The sequence below is a fragment of the Danio rerio genome, chromosome 20, assembly GCF_049306965.1.
Source record: "Danio rerio strain Tuebingen ecotype United States chromosome 20, GRCz12tu, whole genome shotgun sequence".
Classification (NCBI taxonomy): domain Eukaryota; kingdom Metazoa; phylum Chordata; class Actinopteri; order Cypriniformes; family Danionidae; genus Danio; species Danio rerio.
In genome coordinates, this window is record NC_133195.1 from 45,119,682 (window position 1) to 45,140,289 (window position 20,608).

The following is a 20,608-nucleotide window of genomic DNA, read 5'->3' on the forward strand; positions in this document are numbered from 1 at the left end:
AATGGATCAATCATAATATGTGCTCCCCCTGGCCCCTCCACCACTTGTTGATTTATTGCCTCAGGGCAACAACGTGCTATTAGGGTACTAAAGGTTTTCTGTATATTATTATATGTGAAATGAGGTACAAACAACCCATAAATACATTAGAAAAAATTTACGTAAACATTATCAATAAGTAATATTTCATCAAAAACTAGCCATAAATGGTGTATTGTGTGTTCCTGTGGGGTACCGATTGAATGTACTTATTTATTAATATTTATTATTCATTGTGGAACCTCAGAAAGTTGTTGAAGCAAAGGTGGGTGCCATATTTTGGTCAATTGGCTTTAGGTCAGGGGTGCCCAAACTCAGTCCTGCTGGGCCGGTGTCCTGCAGAGTATAGCTCTAACCCCAGTTAGACACACCTAAACCAACTACTCAAGCTCCAACTAGCATAGAAATGTATTGGCAGGTTGACAATTAAACTCCGGAGATTAACTTTGCAGGACACCGGCCCTCCAGGACTGAGTTTGGGCATTCTCCTTTAGAAGAACCTTTGCATCTTGGTACTCTGTATCTCTTTTTCTGTGTATCCATGACCATAAATTGGGCTGAATCCAGATGCACATCAAACTCCGTTCCAAGAGGGCAGCAGCCCTGCAGAGTTTAGTTCCTACCCTACTTCAGCACACTTACCTGTAGGTTTCAAACAAGCCTAAAGAACTTGATTAGTTTCATCAGGTTTGTTTAAACAGGGTTAAAGATAAACTGTGGCTTTTTGCAAGTTTAATTTGCATCTTTGAATGGAAACATTGCTAATGTGACTCCTAAAGCTCGCTGTCAGAAGCAAGGAGCCTAACGGTTCAATCTGGTTCTTTACCTCTATAAAATGTTTCAACTTCCATTTCCTGTAATACTTTACAGTAAAGCAATTTGTCATCCTAAACCAAATCATTTTAGTATATAGATAATAACAAAGTGTATTTTCTTAATCAAATATGCTTCTTCACATATCCATGCACATCACACATGTTTAATATAAAGATATTTAAATTTAAACATGTTAAAAAGTTAAATCTGTTACATTCTGCTAGCAGTGTACTTAAGCAGGCTGTGATTCCTAAAATAGTGCTATTGCCCCCAGAAGACAGGTCAAATCCTCACCTATCTCAAATTTCTTCTTATTAGACTTTTTTGTAATGTTTTAACAAAACCCCCCTTTTAAAAAAATTAAAGGGGGGTTTTGTGGACCAAAAAACTGGTTTGTTGCCTGAGGGCAACACCAAGCCATAGAGGGTTATACTAAGTATTATTTATTGAATTAACCATTAAATTGTATTTTATTAAAGCCTACCCCGCACAGTAATGCCGAAATATTCATTATTGTTGTACAGCGTCACAAACATTGTTATATTGATGAGAGTATGCACAGCTGTATCTCATTTAGTATTTACCCCAGAATACTCTGTATACATTAATATCTTAAAACTGTCTGTGTTCTCATAGGATGCTTTAGAAATGTCTCAGAAGTGCAGTCTATTATCATGTGTTGGTGCTTCAGTGTATTGGGACATTATTATGGTGTTCTTTAATGGTCGCTAGAGTGTTGTGGTTGGTTGTTAAGGTGTTTTGAGAGGATTGTGAGTTATATTGGGAGATTAAGATGCCTTGAGTGGTGCCTGTGGTGTTATAAACTTGAGAACTGCTAGAATGTTCTGAATTGTTTCTAGGGTGTATTGGGATGTTGCTGAAGTACTTTGAGTTGTGGCTGTGGTGTTCTTAGTGGTTTATACCAAAGTCCCTTTAAGGCAAGTCACTTAACTCTGCAGCCGTCTTTGAAACCCCTCTCTGGCATTCTGTTTGAATGGGGAGTCAAATCCTCGGGTCTTAGCTGGTCAGGCTAGAAGATGACCTGTCATAACCAGCTATGTCCAGCATAAACCAGGCTGATCAAGTGGTTTTAGCTGGTCATTTTCCAGCCTGACCCACTAAGACCAGGCTGGAAATGGCCAAAACCCCTCTAAAACCAGGTATTTTGCGCCTCTGGTTCCTACTTAGCAATCATCTTTACAACCTAGCAACAACTCAGTCAGAACCTTCTAGCAAGCATCCATTAAACCCATACAGCCACTCATAATGTTTGAATCTCATGGGATTGAGTGTGTTTTTGGGGATTCATATCATCTCTTCTTCTTCTCTTTCTCTTGACATTTTGAAGGCAGGAATGAAATCTTGATGAGTCTGTGCCCTCAGGTGTTCGGCATGTACGTCGTCAAGCTGGCTGTTGCTATGGTTTTGGCAGGTGGTGTGCAGAGAATAGATGCATCTGGAACCAAGGTGAGAGGTATGTGTTCGCACTACACATAATGGACGCTCTGACATTTTGGCTCATCGTTAAGGCAAGATTGAAACCGTATAACTCATGTGAACAGATCTGAATAGTTGTGACTCAGTGGATGTGCTGTGTGGGTATAGGAGAGTCTCATCTGTTGCTGGTGGGTGATCCAGGCACTGGGAAGTCACAGTTTCTGAAGTACGCTGCTAAGATTACACCACGGTCTGTGCTCACGGCAGGAATCGGATCAACTAATGCAGGTTCCACATGTTCTTCTTCTGAACCTCATGTCAACGTCTCATTAACATTCTGGATATGCTTTCTAGAGCGATGTTTTGAGAAGCATAGTAGTGTTGAATTGAATTTGTTCTGTGTGCAGTATGCAGGTTTTCTGAATGCACGTTAAAAATGAAGTAAAAGTAGACTATTGGTTTTGACTGTTGTGACATACTTTTATGAGTAAGTGTAACTGTCAAGTATATGTGTATGAAAGTATATTTTTCAGCTTTTTCTTTCATTGTTAATTAATTTATTACTTTTTTTATTCAGTGTAACTTCGACTTATAAGAATAAGAACAGATTTACTAAACCTTTAAATACATTTTAAATGAAAACATAAAATGTGTGATAATCAATTGATGAAACTACAGTTATATCATTTATATAATTAACATATTAACTTTGTTATATTACAACATTTTATGAATGAACATTATTATATTAACTTAATCTGTCAGTCTGTCTGTCTATCTATCTATCTGTCTGTCTGTCTATCTATCGTTCTATCTATTGTTCTATCTATCGTTCTGTCTATCTATCTATCTGTCTGTCTGTCTATCTATCGTTCTATCTATTGTTCTATCTATCGTTCTGTCTATCTATCTATCTGTCTGTCTGTCCATCAATCTATCTATCGTTCTGTCCATCTGTACGTCTGTCTGTCTGTCGTTCTATCAGTTTATCTATCTTTTTATCTATCCATCTATCGCCTCATCTATCTATCGTTCTATCTATTGTACTATCATTTTATCTATCTATCGCTCTATTTATCTGTCTGTCTGTCTGTCTGTCTGTCATTCTGTCTATCGTTTTGTCATTTTATCTATCCCTCTTTTTGTCTATCGTTTTATCCATTGTTCTATTTATCTATCACTCTATCCATCATTCTATCTATCATTTTATCTATCTTTCTGTTTATCGTTCTGTTTGTTCATCTCTCCGTCATTCTGTCTCATTCTATTTATCGTTCTATCATTTTATCAATCGTTCTGTCATTGCATCTATCGTTGTATGTATCGTTCTAACATTCTATCGCTCTATTTATCTATGGTTCTTTCTATCTATCGTTCTTTTGCAGAACGTTCAGCTTTACTATCACAAGAACAAATAATAAATTATAAAAACAAATAAATTATAATACAAATAATTTTACAAAAGACAAAAAAGAATTTATAGTGTACTACATTAGTTATACTTCATTTTTAAATACATTCGAGACTATTGACTGTAAGCATTTAAGCATTAGTTTCAATTTTGGATATTTAAATAGCAAAATTAATCATATTGGAAACCCCTAACATTTAGATTAGAGGTTAAATAACAAGGTGTTATATATGAAAATAAGTAGATGTAATGAATGTGGATGCTATTTACATTGAATTACATTGAAATGGCTCCATAATGTTTAATCTCTCATAACTGCCTCAATAACCCTCCTAAGATGGATTATACACAAAAAAATATGCAAACTTTATGTAGTAATTTCTAATGCGCACATTGTCTCATCCACTTCTCATAAATTTCAGGATTGTTGCACACTTTTTTAAATTGCTGTGTACACATACTGTTTTTGAAAAATGCATCAGTTTGTGCCATGCATTGGGCATTTATTGCTGTCGTGTGATTATGAAATGTGACTCAGGTTTGACGGTGGCGGCTGTGAAGGACTCTGGAGAGTGGCATCTGGAGGCTGGAGCTCTGGTTCTGTCTGATGGAGGCCTGTGCTGCATTGATGAGTTCAACAGCATCAAAGAGCACGACCGCACCAGCATCCATGAGGCCATGGAGCAGCAGACTATCAGCGTGGCCAAAGCCGGGTGAGTGCTGGAGCTCATAACCCCACATGCTATCAGATTAGAAGATTTCCCCATTCCATTTGATTTTGATTAGGCATGGTAAATGTGCAGAGCTGGTGGTCCTCCAGGAACGTGGTTGAGAAACACTGGACTAGAGCAGCAATACACAACATTTTGAAACATAAGTGTGTGTTTGACCGCTCTGATTGCAATAAGCCATAAAATTGAGGGAATTAAGCATGCTGAGGTTTGTGCCACAGAAAGAAGAAAGATGCCTCATACTACTTTAATGACACATCCAACTTGCTCCACTTTTTCTTTATGTTCATCCATATTTTGTTGCTGCTCCAATGCTACTTTAATGTTTTCTCTGCTGCACAGATTAGTTTACAGATAAACTATATACAAATCTCTGAATCTCTTTAGAAATACAAATCTCTGGCAACGAACATTAAATATCAGCCAGCCCTACAGCACTGTCCCTGATTCTCTAGCTTTTGTGCTGGGTAGAATGTACAGAATATAAAAAAGAAATTAATCTATAGTGTTTGAGTAACTTTTTGACCACTTAAATTATTTGGGGAAAAAACAAGACATTTTTTTTTGCCCAGTCTTACTATGTGCCTGAGTAATATATGACTGGATAATTCTTTACCATTTTTTATTAACCAGAAGCATGAAAGCATCATTAAATATCCCTCTTTTACATTTTAGAATGGTGTGCAAATTAGACACAAGAACCACCATCCTAGCGGCTACTAACCCAAAGGGCCAGTATGACCCTAATGTGTCTGTGTCTGTGAACGTGGCTCTCGCCAGCCCCCTGCTGAGCCGCTTCGACCTCGTCCTGGTTCTGCTGGATACAAAAAACCCAGACTGGGACAAAATCATCTCCTCCTTCATCCTGCAGAATAAAGGTTCGTCCCAGAGAAGAGTCTTTTGTTTTTTTTAGGCTGCATTTACACTGCATGGTTAATTGCAGTGTACATTAAAAAGACTGAAACTTGTAATTTTGGCTATTCAAATGTACAATTAATGTAAACAAAAGACAAAAACTATTTAAATTTAAAATATAATTCATTATTAAAATTTTTGTTTAACTTGTAACACAGATTTCTTCATGTAAACAACATACCCACAATAAACCATCAAGATCCTGGCTTGACAGCCATATTTATTACAGAAATAAAAACACAGGAATGTTAATGCTATTTGAATTTCAAAACAATCAATACCAATAAAGAAAACATTGATTTCCAAGTTAGATTCTAAGTGGACTGCAAAAAAAATGCCAAAATATAGGCATTGCAAAAATGGAAAATTTAATAATAATAATAAAGTATTGAATACAAACAATTGTACTCATTGAAAAGTTGTATTGGTGTGAGTTGAGAACATTAATTATAAAGCAATTACAAAATAATTTTGCTTAGTCCTTCTTTACATTCAGACAGTTGCTAAGACAGTCCAGTCGGTTGACATTATTGGGGGACAATGTGGATCTTTTGTTTTGAATGATGTGAGCTGAGAGTGAGAACAAGCAGGATTACTGAATCAGCATATGAATTTCGGTGGCTATTTTTGTGGACGCTGGTGCTGCGACAAGGAAGCATCAAGCGATATATCAATGGCACATACAGGTAGGTGCTGTGTCACACCAAACCGCGCACACACCGCGTGCAGGACAGCGCAGCTGGAGCGACTCCCTTTAGATTCAACACGCATGATCACGTTCCTAAAATTTGTTTAAACTAAGCGTTCTAAAGTATGGCTTTATTTCACAAGGATTCTGACACAACAACGCGAAGCACATGCTTTACAAAACTTTAAAACTACAAAACGTTACAAAACGTTAAATCGGGAAACACGTCCAACTTAATGAAACATTGGAGGGCGCGTGCTGAAAGGCAGAGGAATGCGCTGACTTTGATAGCTCATTAATTATTTATACTGAAACTTGCCATAAAAAGTGCTTCCTTGGTCTTATCCATATTTCTTTCCATGTTGAACTCACCACGGCCACAACAGGAAATAAAAAAACTGCAACTGCGTTAATTGCGGATTTTTTTTTTTTAACGCGTTACTTATTTAGAATTAATCGCATGTGTTAACCACTTATTTTGACAGCAATAAATATTATATGATATTATTTTATATTATATCATATCATATCATATTAAATTGTATCATATATTATATCATATTATATTATTATATGTATGTTATAATTATATTTATTATTTTATTTTTCAGAATTATGTATCCTATATGAATAACAATATTTAAATAAAATCTTTTATTACGTTTTAAATTGTTGTTATATTTTATTAAAAATTAATAATTTATATGTAAAACTAAAAATCCTTTATGAAGTAATTTTATACATTTATTTATAAAATGTATAATGGTAAACATTTTGTAGGTTATATTTCACATGCATTTAGAATATATAAATTTTTATCTTAGGAGTATGTCTTTGCACAATAAATTATCTTATTTTATAATATTTATACTTATTTCTATGTCATTATATTTTTGTTTGCTTTAATTCTCATTTAAATAATTATATTTTATAGTATATATTAACTGTACTGTTTTACCATTTTGTGAATCATTAAAGTGTTATTGAATCATACGTTCCATTCATTATCTATGCCTACTTCTCCATCATGGGATTTGTTGCATTTTCAATATTCATTATTTTCCCAAGCACTGCCACTCTGGAAGGAAAACCTGTCCCCTTGAGTCCTGAATCGCCTCTCATTTGCCTGAGATTCTCTTTGATACTCACTAGAAGTTCATGGTGAAGCCTTGCCATTTGTTGCACATTTATAAAATATTCATCTTAACATTTCTCTCTAACTCTCTTCTCTCGTGTTTTTTCCCCTCAGGAGCGCCGAGCGAGTCTTTGTGTTTATGGAGCATGGAGAAGATGAGGGCCTATTTCTGCCTCATCAAGACTCTTAAGCCTCGTATAACACCGGAAGCAAACACTATCCTGAGCCGCTACTATCAGCTGCAGAGACAGAGTGACAGTCGAAACGCTGCCCGAACAACCATACGCATGCTGGAGAGTCTCAGCCGCCTCGCTGAGGGTAAGATGTTAGCACCTAGCATAACAACTGATCTCATTAACTCTGATTTATGACTAAATTAATCTACTATTTAAGTTTATTCATCTTCTGAGACAAAATTTGGAGCTTAAAAGTTACAGCCACCACAGCATTGTTTATGAGGCTTATCTGAATGTTTATGCGATATGTTTTTCAACTGATTAGACTTGTGTTGTTGTTTTTTTATGGGTGATTAAAATCTATAACCATTATCTGTCCATCTATCTATTGATCACTAGCAAAAAAGCCTAGTAACTAGTCTAGTGCTTACATCTGTGCAACATGTTAACAGTCAATCATGTTAGAAGCATGCTAGCAACAAGCTAATTATTGTGTGCAAATTGTAAATTCATGCTAACAATATGCAATGAATGACAGAAATACCAGCACCATACTTGGCTAACACACTGATTTATGTTAAGATTTTTCAGACCTGTGTCAATATATGCAACATGTTAAATGTATGTGATAAAGTTTATAACAGGATAATGCTAACAACACGTTTATATGAAATGTTAGAAAACATGCTGTTGACATGCTAACAACATGTGTAACGTTTTAAAACATCTAAGTTTATACTAGTGGTGTCATAAAACATAATAGTCAACCTGTTAATTCATCCTAGAAACAATTAATTAATTAATTTAAACAACATGATATACACACTAGAAATGTGCTAGTAACATGCTAATATGTTAGTTTTTTTCTAAAACATGCTAACAGCACTCTAAAATATGTTAACTATTTTACTGTTTAGCAAAAATGCTAATGTAGCTAACAAAGGCCTGTACTATGTTGTTAACATGCTAAAGCATGCTAGCTGCAAAATTGTAAAACATAGTGACAATATGTGCTACAACATGCAAAAAACATTGTAATAATCTGCTTAAACAAGCATAGTAACTAGTCCAGTGCTTACAACAGTGCAACATTAACAATTAATCATGTTAGAAGCATGCTAGCAACAAGCTAATTAACGTTACCAAATTGTATATTCACGCGATATGCAATAAATGTCTACAAAATGCTAATTAATACCAGCAACATAGTTATTTATGCTAACAATATGCTACCATGTTAAATAGCAACCAGTTCAATCTTTTCATGTTACCAATGTTAAGTACTTAAAAAAATGATACTGATTCATGTTAAGATTGTGCAGACCTGTGTGAACATGTTAGCAACATGTTAATTGTTGCAATGTGGTAAACAACATGCTAAAATGTATGTGATTTTTAAAAAAGTTATAGCAGAATAATGCTAACAACATGTTAATTAATGTTTACAAAGTTATTAGAAATATGTTAGCAATCTAGCTAATGTGAATTGATGGAAGCACATGCTAATTAATACTAGAAACATGTTAATGCTAGTCATTTATGAAATACTAGCAGACATCCCAAGTCTACCGGAAGTTCCGGGAGTCTCCCGCAAATGCATAGAGACTACCGGATGCCCGCAAACGAATGATAATCTCCCAGAAATTCTTAAATTATCCTTTAAATACGGCGCACACCTCTCTCCACCGCATTCCTATCAGCTCTTCAGGTAGGTCGCGCGCAAGCCCCACTGCCTGTTCAGGTACATCGAACGCACACGCCCCCACCGTCATTCAGATACATTGCGCGCACACGCCCCTACCGCTCTTCAGATACACCCCACAGCTCTACAAGCACCCACTCCTGCAAATTATCCGCAAATCATCTCCAACTTGGGATGTCTGTACTAGAAAACATGCTAACAACATGCTAATTCATGCTAACATCATGTGTTAAAACATCAAAGTAGAGCTGATAACACGCCCCTATTGCTCTTCAGTTACGTCGCGCGCACACGCCACCACCACTTTTCAGATACGTTGCGCACCATTACCCACCACCCATGGCATTAACATGCTAAAGTATTACAATATGTGCTACAACATGCTAAAAATCTGCTTAAACATGGTAAAGTAGTACTAAATCAGTTTCAAACTTGTTAACAAAATGAAAAGTCATTCCAGGAGCATGCCAAAACCAGGCTATGATTTTTCAGGCAAGCATTACTGTATTTCTGCAATGTTGTCCTATGTAGTTTTTTGCTAAAAGCCTTTGCATGATTGACTTGACTGTCAGTGTGTGTGTTTATGTTTTAGCTCATGCTAGGCTGATGTTTAGAGAGACTGTAACAGTAGAGGATGCTGTTGTGGTAGTGTCTGTAATGGAGTGCTCCATGCAGGTACTGCTATTATTATGTACATTAAATTCACTGACATTACTCCATTAACCTAAAGTAATATTACTCTTTTGATGAGCATTTGTTTGTGTTGGCCACAGGGAGGCGCTCTGCTGGGAAATGTGAATGCTCTGCACACCTCTTTTCCTGATGAGCCCTGTGAACAGTATAAAACACAGTGTGAGATTGTACTGGAGAGGCTGGGACTCTCTGATCTCCTACAGAGGGAACTACAGAGACTCTCAGGGTAAAGCAAAATGGTCATTTACATAGTACTGTTTGTTTGTGATGTTTTTGAATAAGACATAAACGCTGTTGTTTTGAAATTATTTTTATTTAGCTAAAGCAAATTAAACTTATTATAATTGTTTGTGTTGTATTCAGTAAGGATGAATTACATTGTTCAAAAGTGACAAGGCATTTTTAGTCATAAGAGAATCGAAGACATTAGCATGGCTTTCTCAAAATATTAAGCATGCTGTTTATTAAAGTTTTTATTTAATTCGTTTTGTTTAAATGGTAAATGTTTTACATATGATATGAAATATTATATAAATATCTATAAACTTATATTTTTTAAAGACGTTTCATTAATGTGTGTTTGTATATTATATTATTAAATCATTTAATTAGCATTTTCCATATTTATTAAATTTACCGTTAGAATTTAATTTTATAATCCTTAACAATCTGTTATTTGTAATCCTATCGATCAATATTTAGCTCTATTTTTGCCTTAAAACCACTTTGTGGTTTGATACATTTGATAAAACTTGTTATTTTTTTAAGTTACATAATCTAATAAAATCTGTAAATTGTAATTATGTCAATCGATATTTACTATAATTCTATTTTTTAAGCTTTAAAAACACTTAGAAAATATACATGACCAATATCACACAAGTACCAGTGCATATCGGCACTGGTGGGAGGCATGCGTTGACTCAAGGCGGCAGGCCGAGTGCCTTAGTGTCCTACCAGGGACGATATATAAATCCACATCGCACTGCTACAATTCATACACATCTGCAACTGGCGGTCAAAACAGCAGAAACTGTTGCTTAAAAACACAACGTCACTTTAGAGCTAGTTTTTGAATGATTCTCTAGCATAATGTCTAAAGTGATGACAAAACAGGTGATTTAGCCGAAAAAGCCAAAGCCCAGCAAACACTACCAGATAACTGTTATAAATACAGCACTACAACATACAAACGAAAGCGATAGACTGATGCTGCATTCACACCAGATGCGGAACGCACCGATAAATCGTGCTATTCGCGCGTAAATAGCCGCGTGAACATTTAAGGTTACTCGCTTCATTTGCGTGTCAAACCCCGCTTCATTCGCGCGTCAAATCCACCTCATTCGCGTGTCAAATTCACTTCAGAACAGACGCGGATTGGCGTGATGGGCAGGGCTTTTGTCTGCCCGGTGACTCTAGCTTCATAGCTAAATGGCTAACATGGATTTTATTGAGAAAATAACACTGTTTATGTGCTTTATGAAGACAGAAAAACAGCTTCGATACGTTTAGGGCCGTGTCTGAGTCCACTAGATTATTTCAGAGGTGCATCCAGCTCTGTGAGCAGATAAACTCCTCCAGAAACTGAACCTGGATGACGGAGGCTTTCAGCTGTGCTTCTGACTGAGCCAAGCCCAGTTTGATGTCTTGTTGTCTGTGTCGGCTGGAGGATTTTCCCCGGACACCATCAACAGGCGATACGTCACAATCATGCCCCCACAAGAGCAAGCTTCTGATTGGTTAAAGCGGCGCGAATGTCCGCTGAAGTTCAGATTTTCGAACCCGAGTGATTTGCGCGAAACGCACGTTAAGGGCGTCAAACGCACAAAATGCTTAATTCGCGCCCCGCCATTCGCGTGTATCGATTCGCAGGATGTCTATTCACACGTTTGCATTGACTTAACATATAAATCACTAGAGCTTGACGCGCGTTCCGCATTTGGTGTGAACGCAGCATTAGAATTGCCCTCACCTGTTCTGTAATAATTTGTTCAGCTGTTGTTTAAAACTTATGCTAAAAAAAAATGCTGTTCTCTGTCACCATCTTGTGGCGGAACGTCAACCGTCTTTGCGCTGCTCAGTATGGCAAGCTGATGGCTGCCAAACTCTAAACTTATAAATATTTTAAAATAGCACTGTTGTCATAAATAAACTGCATAGTTGCAATCTAACTACATTCTTACCTAAAAAAAAAAAAGCCTCAAAAGTAAAATATGTTGCCCAACAGCTGTAATATTTGTCAAACTGTGGAGTGTCCTCTACTTGCCACTCGTGTAGGTGGAGTAAAACACAAGGGTGAAGAGGCTGTATGAGTGCTGATATTACTTCAATATCTTATGGTTATCAGCTAATCAGATTTGAAAACCAGACAGAACTGTTGATCAGAAATACTCTGATAAAACTTTCTAAATATATTTCAAATTTGAATTAAATGTATATATAGTCTGGTAATTTTCTTGATATCAATTAATATTTAGTTCTGTTTTTGTACAAGCTTTAATACCACTTGGAAAATGTTTTACAAAACACATCTAAATTAATCCACTCATAAAACTTTCTATATTTATTATGTTTAAAATTTCATTGTTTATATTATAGAATCCTTCCTATAATCCAGTCAATCAACATTTACTTTTATTTAATTAAAAATGCATCTAAATTGATCACAAGTTCTCTTACTCAATTAAAGCTTTAATATATCTCTCCAGGCTGCAGAATGGTAGACCAGGATCCCCTAAAAGTCCTCAATCACATAGTGAACACAGAAATGAAAACACAACCAGTACAAATCACAGTAACCAAGAACTCGGCCTGAACTGGTTCCACTCCTTATCCAGCTCATCCAACATCACCTCCAACAATCCTCCAACACCAGTCATTACCTCAACACAGAACGCCACCACACCACCAGATATGACGAGCAGAAACCAACAGCAGCAGGCTTCGGTGTGGGCGAAAAGCGCAGATGTATCTGTGGAAGAAGCTGTACAGGAAACAGTCTCCAAAAAGCTCAGAGGCAAACGACTGAAAGAGATGAAAGAGACCCTCCTGCTGAGCAAAGACGACGATTTGGAGGACATCTTCTCTCATAGTACACCCATGAAAAACTCCAAACGTAAAAACATGGCAGACACTTACCAGGAGAGTGGAGAGGATCTACACGACAAATTTACAAACTTCACTTTCAAGCCCAGAGAGAAAATGAGTCACGCTAATGCAAGCACAAGCACAAGTGCTCCTGAAAAACAGAAGAGGAAGATTGAGACAGACTCACATCCTCCAGCAGAGGGCGGTAGAGCTAATAAAACTCTCCGAATGGAAACCCACAGTAAAAACAAGACTTGTATAGAATCTGAAAAGGATGCAATAATCCCTGAAGCTCCTAAAAAGCAGGGTGTTAAAAAAAACAATTCAAGCTTACGTCCTCCAGCAGAGGGCAGTAGAGCTTATAAAATTCTCCGAATGGAAACTCAGAATACAAACTTGACACCTATAGAATCAGTAAGAGATTCAATGAAGCCTGAAGCTCCTAAAAAACAGGACGTCAAGAAAAATGAGTCAATCTTATGTCCTCCAGCTGAGGGCAGTAGAGCTGATAAAACTCTCCGAATGGAAATGTATAATACACCCAAAGATGTTTCCTCACAGCTCTTGAATGATGACAGTTCAGCTCAGAAACAGATGTTTGAGGATAAAGAACATCCCCAACAGCTGCTGTCGAGACTGAATGCTCTTTCTCCAGGTGAGAACGACGACGGCTCTAATAAAAAGCCACTAAAGACGGACCACCCAAAGGCTAAAGTCGCCAGCTCGACTCTGGCCAAACTTTCCAGGTTTTCCTTTACGGGCTCATCTGAGGAGCAGGCTGGACATAAAACAGTGCAGACTCCACCGGTGGCCGCAAATGGCGGTGTTAATGTTGTGGCAACAGGTTCTGAAAAACAGGAAAACATGACAAATATGAGTATGAGGAGAGAGATCTCTGACAGGCAGGAGGATGATGGAGAAACCGCTGGAAGGAAGAGGAGGTGTTTTGAACTGGGCTCTGGAGGATCTGCTGGACTCATTAAAGGGTTTTCACTGTTCAGCTCGTCTGTCTTAGATGATGAAGATTTTGATGATGTCTGGAACTGGTAAAGCGAGATGTGGTTGTTGTGCAATAGCATTATATTTCTATTTTTAATGTTTGTTTGTTTGTTTGTTTTTGAAAACGTGATGTTTTAATTACCGCAAAACAATATGTCACATATATCAGATGAGATCTGACGTCACAATAATGGCAGTGTAAAGAAGCTATGTGCACTTTTTCTTTTGTTTCAGTAAATTTCAGTTATGTTTTTATTTCTGGTTTCAGTTGTTTGTTTTTACAAATTTGAATATCTCCATTTGTTTTAATGTGGTTAAATCGAAATGTTTATTCTTTAATGTAATCGTCATTAAAAAAAAAAAAAAAAAAAAACTTTTTTGATTTGCCCAAATTTTAAACAGTCGTCAAATCGTGAGGAGTACTGCACTAAAGCAAAATAAGAGATTGAGCTGGTATTTTCACGCTGCCCTGGCTGAACCCGTTTACACCAATACGTTTTAGTTTTACAACAGTGTTTTAGAATGAAAACGATCCACACTGGCGTTTCTAAACAACTTTCCGTCCACTATACCGCTGAAAACGCACATCACGTGACCACACACACACACACACACTCTGGCATGCACTGCAGCGATGAGAACTGTGTACGTCAGACTGCTCATCAAGGATCTACCGCTGGATCTAATCTCACTATATTTGTTAGGTGTGATGTTTAATTTATCTCGTCTCTAACGACATATTCCCCCACCTTGGTCTTTTGAATCTTTTACTTGTTCTCAGGTAACGTGTTTTGGCTGTGCACAAAGATAAGTTAATAAATTAGTTAATGTAATCGTACAATGATTCTGCACATGACTGATTGCTTGCATTTTTTTCTTGTAGGTTATACTTTTATAATGGCCAATATTGATTATTAAAACTGATGTTCAGCAAAAGAGAGGGTATGTTTCGTATTTTCAATGAAAATTAAAAGAGGCAGTGATGGTGTAGGCTCTATTTTGTTATAAATATGCATGCAGTGAAGATGACGATCATATAAATATGTAGCTACATGACGCCTCAACATTTTTGGTGTCTGTTAAGTTCCTTAAATCATGTTTTCATTTTATTGTTAAGAAACGTAGCCAGGGTGATGTGAATGAGGTTATAGAGTACACTGTTCCCTTTGAAGATTTACCCGACGTGTCCTCGGCAGTTTGTTTTTCCATATCAAACTTGCGAAGTCTGAACTTACAAGGAGAGGATGCAAGACTGAACTGTGTAGGCTACCTTATATTGAGGAAAAAGCCCCAATCGGATGCAGCCCTGCTTCAGTTTTTCCCCATCCACATTGAGATGGAGCAGCAGCGTTTTAACACGAAAACAACCTCTTCAGCATTTTCAAAAAGCTTCGTTTTGTTGACGGATGGCAAAACCGCAGTAAAACGTATGTGTTATAAAAATAAAACATACTGGTGTCAACAGGGCCTCAGTGAAGATGAAAACAGGCTAAATTAAGCTAGATTCAATTACTGCAGAGATGTTTTCTTTGCAACAGAAATGCTAAGATAAATTTGTTATTTGTTGTAAATGCTAAAATGTAATGTTTTACAGTCACTCCCTGTTCTTCGCCTTTTACAAATATTTTTAAACCATAGAATTAAATACAGGGTCAGCAGTAATTGTGTTTGTTCATGTATAGCAGTTTCATATTTCCTTATGTGGGAGATCTATAAGAGAGATTAAGCAGATGTGTAAGTCTGCTCAGAGCAAGAGAGAACGCTCCGACTTATGCAACCCACACTCATTCTGAAAATATAGCTCTATATACATTTCTGGAGAGCCCCAAATACGTCAGGAGGCAGTTTTGTTTTCGCAAATCCACCAGAGGCCACTGTGTACCATTCACGCCTGCTCTTCTTGCGTAAGTCCACCAGAGGCCGCTGTAGACTGACTGACCAACCGGCTGATTCACCGCCCCACCTCCCACCCCTTTTCAAAACCCAAACAGCACTGATTAACCAGCCACCCACTTCCCTAAACCCGACCAACAGTGTTTAGAACATAGATCAAGAAAAATAAAAGGCCCCTGATTTTTACTACGTTTTCAGATTTTAACATGTCCTGTTATTTACTTGTTTATTTTATTTTTTGGCTTTGGTTTTTGTCTTACCTGCTTTCTGGAACTGTTCTTCAGCAAAAAAATTATATAGGGCTACGTTTTCAGAATGAGCCAATGTTGGACTTTTTTTTTTTTTTTTCCACCTCATATGTTTCTGTTAAATCTCTGCAGAAAAGTATTGGAAGTTACTAGATCAGTGGACGAGAGTGGATTATTTTTCAACATAACTGACTGGTTAACATTAGGTTTTATCCATATTTGCATCATTAATTATGTGATTGACTTTGTGGTCTGTTTGAGAATGCAGCAAATCTACACTTATACCAAATATCTACACCAGGCTTGGCGTAGCGGCACATTCTCATCCTGGATCAGCAACAGATTAAGCCAGGATGCACTGATTAAACTACTGTAGGTCAAATGTCACTTTTTCCGTTATCCTAGCTTTCTTTATTCTACTTTTGTGCTTTCGGAATTACTTAAAAATTAAATAGTTCAGCCCAAAAATGAAAATGCACATACACTCAATTGCTTTCAAACCTTTATGAGTTTCTTCATTCTGTCAAGCACAAAAGAAGATATTTTGAAGAATGCTGAAAACCTTTAACCATTTACTGCATTTTGCAAAGCATCTTTTGTGTTCAACAGAAGAAAGAAAACTCATAAAGGTTTGGAACAAATGAAAGGAAGGTAAGTGATGACAGAATAAAACATTTTAAGTGAAATATTCCTTTAAGATCTGTGTTTCAACTGAACACTGTCGAATATTCAATAGTCTATAGTATCCTTCCAGATTATCAGACCGATTACAACTCCCAACCTAATAATAGGCATTTAATCACCTTCACTGCAAAAAATAGTATGACAAAGTCAAGACAACTATATTTTTATGTTGCTTTAACTTATTTTAATAAGTCAATCAGGTCTCCACAAAAAAACGGTAAGTTATAGAATGGCTGCATCCAAAATTGCATACTTTCATCCTATGATAGTACGTAAGCAAGCGATTTCAGATGCAGACAATATTTTAAATCCGTTTAATTGATGTGGGTTGAGATGACTAGAAAAGTTAATTTGATTCAACTAGAAAATTGAAGGCAACATAATTTTTTCACAGTGTTCCAGTGATATTTTTTATTCAGCAATATCTGTATTTGGCCAGGAAAAATAGCCTTTTTGTTGTAAAATCAAATAACCATCAAAACATATTCTTTAATATCTGTTGCGGATGTTGTAATAGATGTTTTCATGCTTGAACAGTTCACCACTGGGGACCTGCGAATGATACCATGGTGAAGAGATGTTGTGTGTCTTCATGGAGACTGATTTGACTCTGCTGGGAGTTTAGGGATGAAGGTACAGCCTTGGGGGATTAATAGGATCATATTGGATCTGCTGCTGTCCTCAAGATCAAAATCATGGATGAAGAAACTTCTACATTACTTGATTGTTTGTTTGATCTGCTTTAAAGGGATAGTTCAGTCAAACGTGAAAATCTGATGTTTATTTACTTATCTGCAGGCCTCCAAGATGCCTTTTTTTCTTCTTCAACAGTAAGATTTTCAGTAAGACTTTAGGTCACAATTCATGCTATTAACTACTGGCTTATTGCCTGCCTATTATTAAGATATTAATTGCTCAAAAGTAGTTATAAAGCATGATCATAATCTGCATCCCTAATCCTAACCAAAACCTAAACTTCTACTTTACCTAATTTGAATCAACTGCTGATTAGTAGTTTATGAAGCTAGTAGTGTTAGTTAATAATAGTTTGTTAATACCGTGAATTGTGATTTAAACTAAAGTATTACCTGATTTTCTGTGAACTTTGATGATTCATAAAATGCTGATCAACAGCAAATGGCAATTAGATTTTTCAATGCAACATACAGAAGCAACCCTAACTGAACATTATAGCCTGAGCACCTTGTTTATAGTAACAAAGGTTTAAATATGGTAAATAATGTTTACACAGTCCAATTTATTTATTTATATATTTTTCATTTTAAGACCTCAGTGTATCATACAACACAGGCTCACTGTGAATATGTACCTCTGTAAAAAAATTCTGAAGAGTGCAATTTATGTAGCCAGATATACAAATGGCTGTATTTCGTCTTTAACATGAACGCTATGGGGTGATATGACTCTGCTGACAGCTTCTGTTCCTTTTTGCGCTTACCAGCTGACCACGTGCCTCAATGTGGAAGGCTTTTCTGCTGTTACCAGTTTGCCCATTAGCTCGCCATGCACTTAGGCAGACTTGGGACGAATAGTGGAATTGCTCATTTGAAAAAGTCGTGATTTTGTTATAAGAGATCATATAATGATAAAAATGTTTGTGATTGAACATACCAGCAGGCTGAGCACATTGTAAAGCATTTGAAATGTTGTTTTGGTTATTCTAAAATGCCTTTTTACCATTTCAGTATGTGTTATTATATTATTAATGACCTCCAGAACTTTCAAGAGCGTCTGCTCCGCGTTGCACTCCTTCCACCGCGCGTTCACTGCGTGCCTTCATTTAGTAAATGAAGAAAAGGATCACGCAGCTTCTCCTACCTCAGTAAATGGCGTTTGTACTGTTGATATTTGGCGTTAATTAATCAGGAAGTGACTATTTTGTTGGCTTTAACTCGTTTAGAAACGCTGCTTTATTCACACGTCTTTTATTCGATAATCAAGTTTTGCTCGTAAAGTAAATTCGCATTTTTGGATGAAAGCATAGCTACTGTTGGGTTTAGGAAAGGAGGTGGGTTGGTCAGTCAGTCAATCGACAGCAACCTCTGGTGGATTTATGAGAGAACAGCAAGTACGAATGGCAATCGTGAGAAAAATTTGAGATATAAAAAAGCATACACAGCAGCCTCTCGTGGATTAGCACACACACACAAAAAACGTACCTTCTGGGATGTATTTCATGCTCTCCGAAAATGTATGCAGGGGTACATATCCATAATGAACCTGGGTTGGTATCAACAGAAGCAGGGTATTTATTTTGTAGTCTTGATTGTATGGGGTTTTTTTAAGTGCTGATGAATTTCATTTTTGTAACGCATCAAGCCTCACAGTTTTAGCTAAAAATCTTAAATGTTCTAGTAATTAAAAAAAAAAAATTGATGACCTGAGAGTGATTAAATTCGCAGCAAATTTTCATTTTTGGATTAACATTTAATAGCTGGTAAACACCTTCTTTGTTTATTTTTGTCGGAATAATTTACTATTAATGTAACCTTTATTTTACCAGGAAAAGCACATTGAAATTAAACATCTCTTTTCCAAAAGCGTCCTTACCAAGATTAGTAAACAGTTCTCATGGATTTCACTAACAAACAAATAACAGTTAACATCATTCATCCATCAAAACACATAAAATGACAGTTATAAACTATTCAGAACATCTACAGGCCAATATTTCAAACTCCGTATCATATTTTACCAGAGTACAGTTCTATTAAAACCTGTTTTGTTAAATATCTCAAGTGCAACAAAAATTGATGGCTCGTCACTTCACCAGTTTAACCTCTAACATAATCTAGTGACACTGGCAGAAAAAAAATACAATTAAGTCAAAGTCTAGAGCCCCGCTTGTGTTAGTCTATGTTCTCTGTGGTATTTGTAATGTTTAACCACTTGTTATAGTGTTCATGCATGTGTTAACGTGTCTTTAATAATCATGTATTTCATCATGAAGGAGTTGTGAGACTGAGTTAGTGACGTGTGTCCTTGTGTTGAAGAGGGTCAAGGGCTGTTCAGCTTCGGTGTTGGTTTCAGAGGAGAACGACTGCGGTTTAGGGAGGCTGGAGGTAAGATGAGCCTTTAATGGATCTTAAACTTCCTGCAAATGCATCGCTGGCCTTATCAATAATGAAGCGTTATTGATTTAATGCCTCTGAATGTGCCACCAAAGAACACAAAGCCACCCAAACTCAACATTACATCATCTCTGAGTCTTATCGGAGGCTTTTAGACTAGAGGATTGGATTGACACATTGTCAAAATTCTAATTGGGGCATTTTTATAAAACTTTTCATTACAGTATCAGAAATGAAGGTACATTTGCAAATAGGTATGTTTATATAAGTTTTAAATACTAATATGTAACTTTAACGTACCTTTAAGGTTCAACACAGATCCTCTAGGAACTGATATGCACCCTTTAAAGGGATAGTTCACTCAAAAATAAAAATTTACTTAGTATTTACTTACCCTTGACTTTCCATGCCTGTTTGCGTTTCTTTATTATGCTGTACACAAAAGAAGATATTTTGAAGGAAGCTGAAAATCTGTAGCCATTGACTTCCATAGCAGGAAAATCAAATACTATGGAAGTCAATGGTTACAGGTTTCCTGCTTTCATCAAAATATCTTTATTTGTGTCCAACAGAAGAAAGAAACTCAAGTGAAGGATGAGCAAATGATAGATTTATTTATTTATTTAGTTTTTGGGTGAACTACATCACTTTAAGCACAAAAAAGTGTTCGTATTGAAAGGATGCCGCAACAATCCCATCATATCTTTTATTGCTGGGAGTGTGTGGTTACAACCAAGTTTATATACTTCTGATCATTATACAAATGACTTTTTATTGTTCATAATTATTACAAATAAATAAATACAATTACATCACACTCTAATCGATTAATCTGTAAAAGAGCAGAGAAGATACTAAA

The 20,608-nt window shown here is 36.5% G+C and overlaps 1 protein-coding gene across 11 annotated transcripts in view; it reads left to right on the forward strand.

The window, feature by feature from the left end:
* The window catches only part of mcm9 (minichromosome maintenance 9 homologous recombination repair factor), a 37,658-nt gene extending 23,388 nt beyond the window's left edge, over positions 1–14,270 (forward strand). For 2 of the 11 annotated variants that reach the window (XR_012395532.1, XR_012395533.1), the window contains exons 6-14: positions 2,204–2,329; positions 2,461–2,580; positions 4,242–4,416; positions 5,110–5,312; positions 7,106–7,198; positions 7,287–7,490; positions 9,643–9,725; positions 9,824–9,969; positions 12,455–14,087. Coding sequence is in view for 6 of the 11 variants with exons in the window: in NM_001346160.1 (NP_001333089.1) it covers positions 2,204–2,329; positions 2,461–2,580; positions 4,242–4,416; positions 5,110–5,312; positions 7,287–7,490; positions 9,643–9,725; positions 9,824–9,969; positions 12,455–13,883 (2,486 nt within the window). In the remaining 5 variants the exon portion in view is untranslated. Of the gene's footprint in view, positions 1–2,203; positions 2,330–2,460; positions 3,586–3,845; positions 4,417–5,109; positions 5,313–7,105; positions 7,199–7,286; positions 7,491–9,642; positions 9,726–9,823; positions 9,970–12,454 lie in introns of those variants that run through there. The other 9 variants (XR_012395536.1, XR_012395537.1, XM_073932531.1 and 6 more) reach the window with 7 other exon arrangements.
* Positions 14,271–20,608: the final 6,338 nt, after the last annotated feature.